This window comes from Tinamus guttatus, unplaced genomic scaffold (genome assembly GCF_059628265.1).
Source record: "Tinamus guttatus ecotype Peru unplaced genomic scaffold, ASM5962826v1 Tinamus_guttatus_pri_ptg000010l, whole genome shotgun sequence".
In the NCBI taxonomy this organism is placed as follows: domain Eukaryota; kingdom Metazoa; phylum Chordata; class Aves; order Tinamiformes; family Tinamidae; genus Tinamus; species Tinamus guttatus.
The window spans coordinates 343,474-359,033 of NW_028288544.1; the positions used below are offsets into that span (position 1 = coordinate 343,474).

Genomic DNA, 15,560 nt, shown 5'->3' on the forward strand with positions numbered 1-15,560 from the left:
AAAGCACTGGCCTTAGGAAGCAATTTGTACAACAGACTGCAGCTCTAGGTGCCGCCTACCATGATGCCGATGTAGTGTCGGTAATGCAGGGGCAGCGGCCCATCCATCTGCAGCAGGTAGTGCTGAGTCTTGAGGAAGCTCTCGAGGTACTGCGGGTGGAAAACCATCACCAAAGTGACGTTGTCCAGGCGGCCCAACGTGGCGAAGGAGTCTGTGAAGAGCGTGTGCATCGCGGCGTCCTCACGCCCCACTTGAACAGTCTGAGTTAACAAGAAAGAGCAATGGGCAACAGCGTCTAACAAGTACCGGTATGTTAAATACAGTAAATATATTATCAACAGCAACCAGAGCCCCAGTGAGCTTCTGCTAAACACGCACCAGCAAGAAATTGTATAATGAATCTATTAATGGCATTACATCGGTGTACATAAGGTCAGACACGTAAGATGCTCTTTAACACCTCCACTTTGGAGGTCCCATCAACAAAAGCTGCTTTTCTCACTGACCTTTCACTTTTAATTGTTTCATTAACAAGTGACCTTTCACTTTTAATTGTTTCATTTTAACTTTCTTGAATGCCCCCAACTGATCTAACTTCTTTATTTATAGCAGCAGCAGCAGGCAAACTGAATAATTATTTTCACCGAGGAAAAGGAGCTACCTGACCAAAACGAGAGATGGAGGCGTCGGGCTCTACAGTTCCTAGAAGCTGGCAGGCACAGCACCGACCTCTCGCCCGCTCTCACCGAACATGCATGGAAGAGATCGGCACGCTCAGCCACAGCTCCCTGCAGCCTCTCGGATTATTCAGGGCGGCAGCGAGAGCTCAAGGCAAAGTAACCCCCGAGCAGAGGGGCAGGGGCCGTGTGGACCAGTAAGAAATTACATCCGGACATTCGGCTTGCAAACAGACACCCTTACAGAAACAGGATTGGGTTTCTTACACTAGAGAGGAGGTGTCATAACCCTTCCCAAGGCCCCCCGGGGACCTCCTGGCTTTTGTACGTTAGAGCTGGGGCCAAAGTCTGGCCAGGACCGAACGCGATGGCTCCTGCAAATGTTTTGCAGCTCAGCAGCTGTCCTGAAACCAAATGTGGGTTACTACGAAAAGGCTGTTCCTTAAAAGCATAAAGTTCACTGTGTACTTAAAAACACCACCGCACCTCCTTCTCTGGGATGAATCTGCTTGGTCCGTGTCCCAGCGGTCTAGGAATTCTTATTCCGAGTTCCTAGAAAAGAAAATTACACCATCTCAGCATTCAGTTATAAACAACTTTTTAGCCGTGGCTGCAAGCAGGAAAGAATTCCTCATTCAGAGCTAGGCTGACTTGGGACACACGGTGCCCGGACATGGGGACTTTCACAGTACTGTTTGTACCAGCGTGGTTATTTTTCTGTGAGTGCCCAGCCACACTTGATTGCAGCTGCTGGAGTGGGGCAGGACACCGGGAAGCCACGAGCAAAAGCCTTGCGCCCAAAGAGAGCGCACGCGAGCGCAGCCCTCCCCGCAACCCTCCTCGAAGGCGGGCGCTGCACATGGCCTGTGCGGGCAGCGTGTCCGGGGCCGCGTCCAGTGCAGAGCTGGAGCGGTGCCGCGGGCATAGCCGCAACGGGACGCTCCGCTCTCCTGCCGGGAAGCACCGGACTCGGTGCAGAGCCGGAGCAGTGCCGCGGGCACAGCTGCAGCGTGATGTTCAGGCGCTCCTGCCGGGAAGCGCCAGACTCGGTGCAGAGCCGGAGCAGTGCTGCAGCCGCAGCGTGATGCTCCACGCGCCTGCCAGGAAGCGCTGGACCCCAGCTGGGTGCTTCCCACCCAACCTCCTGTGTCTCCAGGCCCCGAGGGATCAAGGCCCCGATCCGCATTGGCACCCGCCTCCTCTCCCAGGCACCATCACCAGCTCCAGGTGAGCAGCCGGGAGAGCGGCTCCTTCTGGAGCTGCCCAAGGCCGGGCAGAGCCGCGGGGCTCCTTGGGGCCCCTCTCGAGCTCGGCTTCCCATGCAAGGAGCTCGCGCTAAGAGTGGCCCTTGCTGAGCGCTGGGAAGGTGCAGCCACCAGCGAGGCCAGAGCAGCACTGCTGGTCGGTAACAGCCTCAGCGCCTACGTGGGGGAAAAGCAGCAATTTTATCCATCAGTTGCTGCTTCCTGCAATTCCCCCGTGATTACCAGCGGGCCCAGGGCAGTGGGACAGCAGCAGCGCAGGCCTCGCTGCCCTCCCGAACCCGCCAGGCCCCCTCGCCGCCCTCGCCAGGGCTGGGCCACGCCGGCAGACCAGGGAATCGCCTCTGAGCCCAGCGAGAGCGCGCGGAGAGGCTGTGCACGACGCTCGCGTCAGCAGTGCCTGTGCCTGGCAGCCAGCGCACCGAGAGGAACAACTTCAACCCCCGAGCGACGGCGTTTCGGCCTTCCCCCTTCCCACAACAGTCACAGGAAGAAAAAAAACATACAAAATTCCATAACCTGAGATTCTGCTAATCCTCAGAGCCTACTAATATGTTTTGTCGTGCACTCTAAAATACTTGAATATGCTTAATACTTTTTAAAGTCCCCCTGATCCTTGAGAAGCAGCATTCAGGATGTCGTGCGGGGTTTGGGAACACGTCCCTTCTCCGCGCTTCACCTTCCCAGAGGGGATGCCCCTTCCGGAGGGGATGGAGAGAGATGCTTGTGGTCAGGAGGGCTGTTTGCTACTCCAAACCCATTGGAAACCTTCTGCAATGGTTATTCTTCACATAGAGGCTCTACCAGAGCTTTTTAGAACTGTTTTTTTGCTCCTTGCCATAGGGGGATTTAATCCACAGCTCTACAGAAGCAGGGAGCCCCGAGGCCGGGGGCAGCCCTCGGCCCGGCAGCAGCTGCCAACAGGCGCCGTTTGCGGCGGGTGTTGTGGGAGCCCCAGCAGCTCCCGCACAGCCCGACCTGGCAGTCCCACAGCTGAGCGAGCCGCACGGAGCTTCTCCCGCCTTCTCTCCTCCGCCTTGTTCCCTGGCCGTGCCGCCTCCTGCGGCCTCAGAGCCGCTGCTGGGGACAGCGCCGGGGGCTCGGGCGCAGGCCGCAGCTCCGAACAAGCCACGCAGCCGCCCCGTCCTCAGAGGTGCCATTCAAACCCCAGCTGGCCGCGGAGCTGCACACCGACGGACCCGTCTCACCGTGGGCACCAGGGCGCTGCTCCCCGCGCGCAGGCACCTTGGGCACACGCAGGGCCGTCCCCTGTAACCGCTCTAGGAGGAAGGGACGAGCTCCAGAAGGGCGGGAAGGCGCCTCCTTTCCCCCCCGCAGTACAGTTACGTTTTGGCGCAGCCACTGCTATTGCTTCCAGGGGAACCGTGCTCACTAGATACCTGTCATTTCTGCACCTACGCGGCCCTCATCACTGCTGTGTCCGAGCACCTCGTGTCCTCCATACGTTTAATTCACGCAGCACTGCTGCCGCTAAGGAAGGAGCATGGCCTCCCAACAAAGCCAGGAGCTGAAGAGCAGCCCCGCAAGGCTGTTATCCCACACCGAGGAGGGGCTGCTGAAGGCAGGCGGGCGGCTTGTGGCCAGACCGCTCAGGCCACAGGCTAATGAACGCCCTCGCCACCAGGCTGGAGGCCTCTTGGAGGGGCTTCTTCAGCCAGGAAGAGGGGTTCAGTTCACGCAAACGTGCGCCACAAAACCGAGCTCCCCGCAGCGCAGCCGCGAGAGCCGCCGGCCGGGAGCGCAAACGCGGTCAGACCCCCCGGCTCTGTCACGCAGCTGCCTCGTTCAGCTCTCCCACCTCGCACCAAAAACCTGCCCTGCACACACGTGTGCTGAGAGAAGGCTACTGCTCATAACACCACAAGCACACTCAATTTATCTCTACTTCCAGCTTTTCTGTAACTTGGCTCTGCCAAACAAGCCCATTTTTTTGTCATTTTTTGTTTAGAAATGTCTTGGCACCTTGAACATCATTTACTTTACGTTTGATCCTCTTTAAAATATAAAAGGGACGGGGGGAAAATAGCATTTATTTCTAGAGAGACACCCAGCATCAGAGAAATTCCACCTGGAATCCTGCAGGGCAGCTCAGCTGCAGGCAGCCGGGAAGGGCCTTTCAAGCAGTCCCGGCTCCTCCACCGTCCCAGAGCTTCGGCTCCACGGGAGCCCCAAGGCTCCTTCCCATCGCTGTCCCGCCCTCGCCGCTGGCTCCCAGCGGCCCAAGCTCTGCCCCCCTCACAGACCTCCCCAAAACTCCGCTGCGGCGCCTGCCCCAAGCTCTCCAGTTACCGAGATCCACGAGCTGAGCTCCAGCCACGAACCGCAGCCTCCAGACTGCTCCATCGGCCTTAACGCTGCGACTCATTTTGCTCCCTCAAGCACAGCCTGTACCAGTATCAAAGGTTACGCCTCCCACAGAGGCTCACTGGCCCCAGTCCAGCCCTCTGCACAGCAAAACAGAACATTTTATCACAGGCAAACCACAGGCGAAGTACAATTTATCAATTTACTTCATGAAACCACACGAGCATCTTCATCTGAATCGTCTGTGTCCTAAGCATTAATACTGCTAGAGTCAAACAAAAATATACAAAAATCACAAGATGCAAGGCAAAATCAAGCCACCTAAAAAAAGAAACCAAAACACTTACTTAAGGGAAAGGAAGCGAATTTGCGGAGCTTCTAGCAGTACCTTCCCAGAGAAGCGGTGAGCGCTGAACGCTATCGCAGTGCACTGCTATGCAGCAGCACTGCTTGGTGAGCCGGTTCCGCTCGCCGGGAGCGCTCACCTCGACGTGTCCGTGCACGCGCCGGACATGCCCGCACGCGGCCGCCTTCGGAACCACGGCTCCCCGCGGCCGCCAGCCCTCCCGCTCCTCGCTGCAACAAGCCGGTGTCCCCCTCTGCTATTACTTCTCATATGATGTCCAATATTTAAGTTATTTTAGTTAGAATACCAGGAAGTGTGTTTTCTTGAAACCCTTTAAAGCGTCGTATGCCAGAAGCCCCCTGGATTCCTTTCCGTGACTGAGCTCAACGCACAGACCCAAGCACAGGGTCGCACATCCTTCCCGAAGGGGAGGCACAAAGGCAAACCCGGGACTCCTCCGTCCCACGCACTGCCTCTGCTCTGCTCTCTGGGCACCGTAACCAGCTCGCTCGGGCACGAGCTCGCTGAGACCAGGGCCCTGGCTGCAGCCACCCGTGCCCGGCTTCCCCGTGCGCAGCCCGTGGCAGAGGACGGGCTCGAGCTCCCGAGCGCAGCGGGCTCGGGGGCAGGAGCGGTGCCGCGGACACGGACACGGGACAGCCCTGCCCGCAGCCGCCCGCCGCGCTGCCCCCGCTCCAGCCGGCTCCAGCCCCGCGCGGGGCAAGGCCGGAGCCCCCAGACCCCCCACGCGGCGCAGCCCCCCGGGAGCACCGAGGCGGCCGGGCGGGAGCCCCGGCCCGGCGCGGTACCTGCTGCTGCTGCTGCTGCTGCTGCCGGCGCGGGCCCCGCTGCCCGGGCCGGGCCCTGAGCGCCGCCCCCAGCGGCGCCGGGGCGGAGCGGCGCTGGGAACCCCCTTCCCTCCCTCCCTCCCCTCCTCCTTCCCCCTTGGCCGCGCGGGCGCCCGCGGCTCCCCCGCGCATCCCCTCGGCCCCGGCCTGCGGGGCACCCGCTGCTTCAGGAGAACCGAGCCCCGCACCCAGCACAGGCCTTTCCCCCTTCCAAAGCACTCTAGAGATGTATTCAGCCACGCTGTTAAGTCGTTTCCAAGCAAAGCGCTTGGATTTAAAAGTGTGACAGACCCTACGGGGAGAACTTCTGTCAGGAGGAGACCCGGGCAGCTGCAGCGCCAACTCTGAATCCCAACGCGCTATTCAATAACCAAGCAGGGAAATTCCACGACTCTGAACTTCACGCTTGCATTGAAGGCAAAGCCGAACCCGGGAGAGAGGCCGAGGCTGTTCTGGGGTGAGCGCGGCCCAGCTCAGAAGCAGCGAGGATGGGGCCATGGGGGGACGGGTCCTCGAGCACAGCCCATTGCTCCCATCTCGGAGGCCTCCTGCCCTCTGCACTTTCCAAACGCCATCGCCTCTGTGCCAGGCAATCAGCTCCGGAGAGACGAGCAGGAATTTCTACTTCTGAGGGCTTCACAGCAGCACAGCATTAAGTCACAGAGAGATGTGCAGGAACCAGAGCTCCTCATCACCTGCGGACGGGCCTTTCAGCCTCTCCCTGTGAACTCAAGTGCACTTCATGCCTGCTTGCACCTCAGAAAGTGCTCAGGAAGCACACAAAAAGACCACCACAACATTGGCGAGCAAGGTTACACTTTGTGAGCTGATAAAATAAGCTAAGAGAGAATGTTCTTTAATTCCCATTGACTACTTTCTTACACCAGACAAAAATGTTAACGCGGAGACAAGGAACAGGCTCCTCTTGCAACACCAACTTGTGCTCAGAAATACTGATGGAGAAAAAAGCAAACAATTACCTGGAAAGCTCGAATGCAACATGTGTCACCACAAGAAGTCTTCCTGGATATTATGTCTTTCAATGAAGTCAATTAATATGTTAACACCTTTGAAGAAAAAAATGGCAGCACTCCCTCCCTCCCTGCGTTCCCCACAGCGCTGATCGTCCCACCCCTTCCCTGCCTGCCTGGTCTGGATGGCCGGGGAGCGGCCTGTTTACATCAACGTTTGCTCCTTGGCCACGCTGCGTCACCCCCGCCTGCTGCCCAGGCTCCAAAGAGACCGCGCGTGGCGCAGCACCGTCAGCCCCGGGAGGCACCAAGGCCGGACGCCCCTGGGCAGAAGCAGGTGCCTCCGGGGACGCGGAGCTGCTCTGCTCCCGTGGCCTGCGCCTCCCTCCGCAGCTCGGAGCCCGGCACGGCGGCTTGCAGAGCGCAGGTCTGCACGCGCACACGTATCCAGAGGCTTGGCAACCGAGATCTCAGATTGTTCCCACAGCAAAGCCATCCACGCGGGAACTCTAGAAATGCCTGTTCCTTCAATAATCTGGACATCAGATTAATGCCTCAGAGGACGATCACACTATTATTTCCCAGAAACATTTAAAAGCAAAAATAGCTAATTCTGTGCTGCTCCGAATACCTGATTTGCACTACTTCTTAGAACTGTGTTTTTCCCTATTGTGGTTTCACAAGATAGTGCCAGCCTTGGCAAGGCACAGCAAGCTTGGCAGGACAGACAGAAACACGGCAGCCTCCACCAAGCCCGAGCGCCGCCCAGAGCGCCTGCCCGCTCCTGCTGCGGCTGGAGGGGCGCCGGAACCAGCCCGCGCGTCGCCGTCCCCGGCCTCTCTCCAGGACCTGCTCATGGAGCTGCTTTGCAGCCCTTGGCGTTCAGTCAGGATTGCGCCTGGGTACCCGTTTTGTTTCATCTTAGCTCATTTTGGCTCGTCAGGGTTACACATCGCCAGCGTGAAGGGATCCAAGGGGACAGCAACTTCCATCAGCAAAGCAGTATTAAGTGCACGGGGTCAATAAACTCAGTGCCATCTCACCTGGCACCTTAATGAAGTCACCAGGTGTTGCAGCAATGACCTGATGAACCTTGAGCATTTCACCCTTCCTCCCCTTCCTGGCTTACTATCCTACTTCCAGACTTCTATCCTGACTTCCAGACCTGCTACCCTCTTCATAACAATTTTCAAACATGTAACTCCTTATAACTTTTATTTATTTCTAAAATTGCAAAACATCTTGCTAACAATATGGGAGGCACAGCAACTGAACCATTAATTGATCAAATTGATCAAAGCCTTCTTCTTAATTTGCTCTTAATCCGATTAGTCAATATTCAAAAACAACAACTCTATTATTAGAGTCAGAGCATAGCTCTTCAGAGGGCTTTGCATGTAGTTGAGAGTCGAAATTCTCACTATACATACCATGCAGGACCAGGCCTTAGGAATGGAAGAGATTCCTGTATTTTTATAGCAGTGACAAAAAACAAGTTATTTCGGCAAACAGAGGGTTCACAACTGGCCACAGCAGGAAATACACTCAAAGCTATATATAAAAGCTTCCCCTTCATAGTCTTTAGGACTGCAAGTCTGGTCAAGACTAAAAAATTTCAAATATTAAGCAATTTACTGTTTGTTCTTGGAACCTTATCCATACTGGAAACACCATTTTTGTTTTCCGTTTGTGAGTCTTACTTCAACGTCAACTTCAATGTTGCCTTCTTCACAGACACATCTTCAGCTGCCACCTCTGAGCTGGGCTCACAGCAGAGTGGCTTTAACGCACTGATCTCAGATACACCAATGCCTTTGCAGACATTTATCTGTTCCCTGAACGTTTTGGTTTGACACTAGGGTGTCTTTTTCTTCTTATTCCACCAGAACGGCCATTTTTCTGTCAGGTCTCCCAGCAATTTCTGCCTTTGCTTGACATTTTGAAAGCTCACCATCATGTTGGTGTGTGGACATGCTAAAGAAAAAAAAAAGTGTCCGAATTTAACATCCCCACGTGCCCTTCCACAATTATTAAGTATTAGAAGTACTCTGAAGTTCAATTTACGGAGCTGTAAGAAGTTGAGACCTTGAGATTATTTACACTCTGGCAAGGATGCAAAACCAGACTTATGGTTTCTAAGACTAAGTAGGTAATTAAAGATGCATTTCTTTAGGAGTATCTTACCCCATCGTTCTGCCCCCTTTCACACGGGAAGGCAGCTCCTCCTAGGCTGAGGCCCTTTGGTGGCTGCGCTCGACCAGCATTAGGAGAAGGGAAGTTCGGCTTTGATGGGTAGGCAGCTCTAGGTCCCCGTTTTGTTCTTTTTGTCAGGTCTCCCCTCCCGCAGGTGGGTATGGAGAAGGGACGAATCTCTCTTCTTGGCTGAATGAGATTTCACCCTTGGGAACCTCCTGCAACTCCCCATCTCCGTAAGCAGCTGAGCTAGGAGCACTGGGCAATGTCCTGCGCTGCGTCACGGCACCGCGGTGGCCGCCCCGCTTTGGGCAACCCACTGCAAACAAAACCTTTCACCCCGCACCGACGCGCGCAGGCAGAGCGCGAGGCGGCTGACGGCATCGCGTCTACGCGCGAGCTCGAGGCCACTGCGTGTTATATAAACTCAGAAAGCGGCGTTTTATGAAAACAGAGGGAACAGCAATGAAACGCAGGTCCTTGAACCTCTGACCAAAATCGGACGCCATGGTAAACACACATTTGGGGGCGAGGGGGTGTTTTTTCTTTTTAATGAATTGAACACTTTCTCCACGGAAAGGCAGGCACTGAGAAGGGAGCACAGCAGAAGCGTGTCACCTAAGAGGCTCTGGGGAGATGCTCTGCTACCTTCCTGCAGCTCGATTCTTACCAAAAGATAAAATCAAGTGAAATAGCGCTAAACGAACATGGGAAGTACCGCCACAGCCTCAGAAACCCTCCTATGAGCTACTGCAGTCTGGGGGACTGTTCTGCGGCTTTCTTCTTGTCACTTTTAGGAACAGAGCTGCAGACGGGAAAAAAAGAAAACTGGTTATTTTATTTTCAGTTTCTATAGTCTGGGCTGTGACTCAACTTAGACCAGCGCATATTAGGAAAGAAAAAAAACCTGCTAGTCTTTGAAAAGGATCAGGATGTTTCTTTAGAAATAAAAATCTACCACCTACGAAGCTGTGCTATCTCTGCATCTCCCGAAACGCCGTGTTTTGCCGGCCCGGCTTTCAGCTCCTCGGGCGAGTTTCCCCTCGCCACCGCCCTCCCCGCCCCGCACCTTGACCTGCTGCGAGCGTGGAGGGAGGCCCGGGGCCGCCCTGCTCCCCCGCCGGCCGAGGCTGCTTCTCCAGCGCGATGTACCGCGCTGCGATCCGCGCTCGGGGCCCCTTCCCGATCCTGCCAGACAGCAGGAGCAAACGGAGCAAACGGAGAAAACGCCCCAAACCCCCCAAAACTCCCCCGTTACCCCCGCGTCGCCCCGCGCCACCTGCCCGCGCGGCCCCGCCCCCCGCGCCACAGCCCGGCAACAGCGCTGGCCAATGGCCGCCCGCCGCCGCGCCCCGCCCCGCCCCGCCCGCAGGCGCGACGCGCGTGCGCGCTGCGGCGCGGCCCAACGGCCGCCGGGCGGCGGTTGCAGCTCGCGCTGTCCGCGCCTGCTCCTCGAGCCGCAGCAGGGCCCTGGGCGCGGAAACCCGCTCTCCCGCGCACAGGGTCCCCCGGAGAAGCCCTCGCGGTTTTGTCCGTATAGCCACATATCTGCACCCGCCTCTAGTTTTTCCATCAACTTGCTCCAAGGCAGCACAGTAACAAGGCACAGAGGAATTTAGGCAGCTTTGGACCGCCGTTTTGCTGCCGCTGAATCTTGTGAACTGAGCAATACAGAGTCCTGGCTCACTGGATGACGCTCTCCCCACAGAGCTGACAACGGGGGGATTTCTCATCACCATGCCACATATCTGGCATGTTTGTCATCTTCCTGAGAATCCCTCCTCAGGAGAGAGTCCCACAAAAAAGCTTGCATCCCGTAATTCGAGAGAAAAAGGTGACTCCGTTATTTGCATGTACTATTGTGACTCTCTTCCCCCTCTCAGAAGGGGAATGCCGTCAGGCTCACAGATGAAACCTGACTCAGGACTACTCTACAGAGCAGAACTTTGTGCGCCCTGTCCCACTTTTGCGAGGCTGGCAGGGCTAAAGCTGGGCTAGGAGCGCAGCCAGCAAGGGCCAGAGACCTCCCCGGGGCTCTCGCTAGGAGCAGCTGTCACGACGGATTGGGGACAGGCACAGAGGGAATTACTTGGCAAAGCTTAAGCGCAGAGCTGTCGGGGATCGCCGCAAGATGGCTACAGGAAGCTACGCTGGGCCGAGGCCAGGAGTCATTTTAGCGGGCTTAGACCTGGGGCTCACAGCAAGACCAGAACTTGGGGCCCGCGTTACAGGTCAGGCCAGCAAAGGCTGCTAGGGCAGAACTTGAGGGAAGGGGCCTCCCGAGTCTCCCCGAGAGAGGTGCTAACACAAGCCCGAGGGCAGTCATTTTGCTAAGGCAAGATGCCTACCGCCAGCAAGGGAATTTCAGAGCTTGCACCACCAGGACACTGAAATGCAGGTTTAAGCGTGGGAAGGGAGAGGTCCCTGGGCTACGGTGGGATTTGGGCCAAGGCAGCATTAAAAACGAGCAACTCTAGCGGGCATGCCCCCATCTGATACGCATGATAGCTCAGAGCTCTGCTCTGCGAATACAAGTGTGTAAGACTGAATTCCTACTCCAGTTTCATCCATACCCCGCCTCGCACGTGCAAGGGACACACTTTCTGCAGCAAAATCCTTCTCAGGCTATAGAAGCCTAATGCTGCATTATGGACACAGGCAGGAGTGTTATTAATAGCTGCCCTGTTGTGTGTTAATTCTTCTGTTGCAATTCCAAGGAGACGTTCCTGGAAGGGCACGCTTTCTCCTGGAACTGCTGAGCCTTCGCGTCTGCCGGCAGCCCGGCGCCCTGGCTCAGGGAAACGGTCTTGCATGAGCCGTCAGAATTCCCAGGGTGGCCACACCTAAACTGACCAAAACGGGAAAGACCGATAATCCCCATCCAACCGCGGGGAGCAAACACCTCCGCGGTGGTGGACTTTGCGCCCGCTCACATGATGCAGCAGCTGGGCAAACCCTGCCACTGGGGCAGGCTGCCTTGAGCACAGCTGCAAGCAAGCTGGGGAGCTCCAAGGAGAGGCCAAGGGACAGAAAACACTGCATAGGGACCCTATTTTTTTCCCCTCCCGCAGAGAGGCCCGCTGCATCCTCACACACCGAGGGGCTGCCTGTGGGGCTGGCACGGACCAGGCCCGAGCGAGGAGGAATGACAGGATTGCTCCCGGAGAGCTGCGCCTCGGGAGGCATCTGTGTACAGAAAGGACACAGTTATCCGATAAACCCTGCGCTGCTGCCTTGCATGCCAGGCTCGTGACATTTATGTGGCTGTTAAAAAGATAGAAAACCCACAAACATGTCAGTGCACAAAACTTCCTCAAAGTACAGCAATAGGGAAGGCTGGACATGGAGGTGCCCCAACCAAACTTCCAGCAATCAGCTTCCCATTGAGAGCTCCAGCCTAATACTTCTGTGTCCCTACCAGCTGGGGACATGGCTCAATCCCAAGGCTCCGAGAGCTGCAGCCTAGGATTCCTGCTTAAAAGTCATGGGTATCATCCAGTGCTGCAGGAGAAACCAAACTCTGAACCTGGCAGGTTTTCTTGCCAAGCCTTGTCTGCTTCTCTTTAGAACAAGCTCTCTTGATGGCAGATACCTATTTTAAAGTAACTCAATTGCATTTCAGTATCCCTACTAAAATTCTCAACTAATCTATGCCTGGTTAAAGTAATTTTTTTTTTCCTATAAAATAAAAGCATATGAGATTTGTTTTTTTTTTTTCTTAGGAACGACTTGTTGACAGCACAGACTAAAAACACTTTATGTTGTGCTTTCCAAACAGTAAATAAAAGTTTCTATAAAAGCAAATTTATTTCATGTTTTTTTCTGCCAGCTAACAAAATATTGGCTAAACGTTAACAGCATTTATCCTGCTATTTCGGTTGCCATTAGATTTGAAGGAATACAGCTATATCCTTTTTTTTTTTTTTTTTTTTCCCCCCCCCAAATACCAGTCTCTGCCTCAATGTTTTTCCTCCTCTCGGCACGCTAAACTTCCACCAACTGTTGGAGCAGCCACGCTATTGCATTTGACACGGACGTGAACTTCCGGAGAAGCCCATCTCCAGCCTTTATCCCACTGTGTTCCCAGTCGGCTCAGGGGACGCGGGGAGCGGGCAGCTGCTCAGTGAGTTTCTGACTAGCGGCACGTTGTGAAAGGAGCGCGAGGAAGAACGGCAGAGGGGAATCAGCACATTCAATGGGGAGATTTAAGGGAACTGCTGGGAGGAACAGCACGTATTTTTGAGTCTGGTAGCAAGCTCTAATGTTAAATAAACATAGTGCATGCGTTGCTCTGCACAGGATACAGCTTGCGGAGCAGGACTTTGCTAACCTCCCTGACCTGCGGCTCACAAGCAGGAGCTTGCACCACGCAGAGCATCCCAGCTTAGATGCCCTCGCCAGCTGAAAACTTGTTTACAGAAACGTCGTTGCGGCTGCATGAAAAGTGGCTGAGGAGAGACCTAGGAAGAACGTCTCCAAGGTCTTAAACCAGCTTCCAAACAACACTCCTTCTGAGAATTAGCACATTTTTTCCACACTTTGAAAGTATTTTTTCTGAGTTAGTTCTTTGGCATTCCTGAAAACTGCCTGGGCTAGCCAAGCACAGATGGCAGGCTTGGAGGGCACGTTCAAAGCGATGTCAGCAGAAGCCTGGCCTCCTGACCCTGCTGTGCAACAGAAACATGCGTTTCTTAAATACGATCCAACGCAGAGCGCGGAGCTCCCCGCACTTGGATGCCGCTGCCCACGTGCGCATTCCCAACGCGAGCGCGCGGATTAGGCTCCTACACAGGGTTCTGCCCTCTCAGCAGGCGCAGCCTGGGTGGCGCTGTCCCGCCGCTTCCCAGACTAGGAGAGCTCAGTTCCTCATGCCACGGGGACTGGCATTGTGAGAGAGGTCAGGGTGCAGCCCTGGAGTGGTCCCCGTGCTCCCCAATCCCTCCGCCTGCCAACGCTGCGTTGAAAGGTGCGAGACTCGGCTTTCTGCTCTGGCACGGACTGCTACTGCCTCCCTAACATCTCCAGCACTGCACAAGCAGGGTATTTGCTGACGGCTCTGTCAAAGTCACTCACAAACTGTGAGAATGTCTGAACTGGCCCCGGAAACACAAGAGCTGGCAGAACTCATCTGGGTTTGAGCATGTTGTTAGGAACTTGAAAACCAAGTGAGTCTGCTAAATCCAGGCAAAGATTCACCTTCTTTGATGCCGTGACTTGTTTTCACCTCAGAACAACTCTAAGGGCAGAGGCTTAAAACTCACATCATAGGTGAGACACAGAAGCAGAAAAGCTGGATCCACTTGTAATTAAGGACGAGGGAGAAAGCAAAGTCCCAAGCGGCAGCTCCTGGAGCTGTTGGGTGACAGGCTGGAAGGCTTGAATTGGGGCTGTAACAGAGCACCGTGCTTGGAAGAAGGATCCGTTTCCTCATCCAGCCTTTACGGACAGCCCCCTCTAGCCCAGGGTCAGTAAATACCCCCTCCTCAGGACTGCAGCTTCCTACGTTGCTGTGTATGTAGAGCATCAGCAACATGTGGAAGCCACCGAGCTCAGGCTGGAGGTAGCTTTGAGGGGGTATGGGGAAAGAGGATTGGTGTCACCAAACACAGCAACTTCACTGAAATTTCAGACAGCACAAGTTTAAGATAGCACAGGCACTTCATGGAAAAACCTCGCTTTATCCAAGCTGAGTGTGTGCCCAGGCTGCAACTAAATCCCCCCCAAGGGCCTAAGCCTTTTTGTATATGCTCTGCAGATGGATTTGTTTCTTAACACTGAACTTTTGAATCTTACTATTAAGCAGTGCTTTAAATCAACAGAAATGTACATGTAAAAAGAAAACCCAAGCAAACAAAAAGGCAGCCTGTCTTTTCCTTGCACGGCAGCTACTGCCTTCGCCTGCCTCACCTCGGGCAAACACTTGCCCACGCTTGGGGCAATTCCAGCTGGCTACAGCGGGTGTTTATACGACAGCGGCGGCGGCACAAAAGCCAGTCTTTGGTGTCATTCCACAGACTTCATTACTACCAAATGTATTACAAGAGACAGCCTTACATATTAATAATTATATAGCGTCTTCAAGCTGGATGTGGCCATCGTTTGAGAAGAAAATGCAGATATCTTTATTTCCCCTCTTCAGATGAGCCACAGTAAGTCACCACTACAAACACCGCTTGTTTCTTGAGCAGCTTTCCTGGAGCCACCAAACGGCCCCCAACCTTGCCATTTGCAAGGCAGCGACAAACAGCGTAGCAGTTACCTGGTAACACACAATTTAACAAGGACAGCAAAGTCCCCAAACGAGGGGGAGCACAAAGCCCTCACTGCGCGAAGGACAGTGGCAGCAACGCAAGAGACTGAACGAACGCAGCAGTGCGCTGTTGGAAACTGTCTACTGGAGTAAGGTTGAGTTATTAAAAATCTTCCATTTCTAAACTGTGTTGACAGGATTTAAACAGCCTGTGTGTGAAGGATTAAAAAAAAAATCAATCAAAATGTCTGTGCAGATAAGAAAGTAAAAAGAAACTGGGGCCCTGAATCCTGTGCCATTAAAGACAGATCATTAACAACCATGTTACAGTGAAGGGGTCACTGTCCTTTTAACATACAGGCCTGTGCTGCAATGGAGCCATCCCAATGGCCACAGGTGCCACATGAACAGAGAAATAAGAATTAAATGTCGTTGGCTTTTAATTCTGCCTCCATACAAATGAGACGCTGTTTAACCTTACCTTTCCTCCCTTCCAGGCACTCCGGGGCGATGAAGCAGGCTGCCCCCGCACTGGCGGTGAGGCAGGCTGCCCACTAGCACTGTTCAATGCTTGTACAAAGCTGTGAGCTATATTCTCCTCTCACCTCCCTCCCAAAGGGTGGGAGCAGGCAGCAGACACCATAAGGGCCCACACTGCAAGAGGCTGCCCAGGCATGCTACACAGACT

General features: G+C 54.6%; 1 protein-coding gene across 1 annotated transcript in view; it reads right to left on the reverse strand.

The window, feature by feature from the left end:
* SESN1 (sestrin 1) overlaps positions 1-15,560 on the reverse strand; it is a 66,636-nt gene that overhangs the window by 6,448 nt on the left and 44,628 nt on the right. The window contains exons 2-3 of the mRNA XM_010224351.2: positions 1,164-1,229; positions 60-260 (exon numbers count right to left, since the gene is read on the reverse strand). Coding sequence (XP_010222653.2) covers positions 60-260; positions 1,164-1,229 — 267 coding nt within the window. The remainder of the gene's footprint in view (positions 1-59; positions 261-1,163; positions 1,230-15,560) is intronic.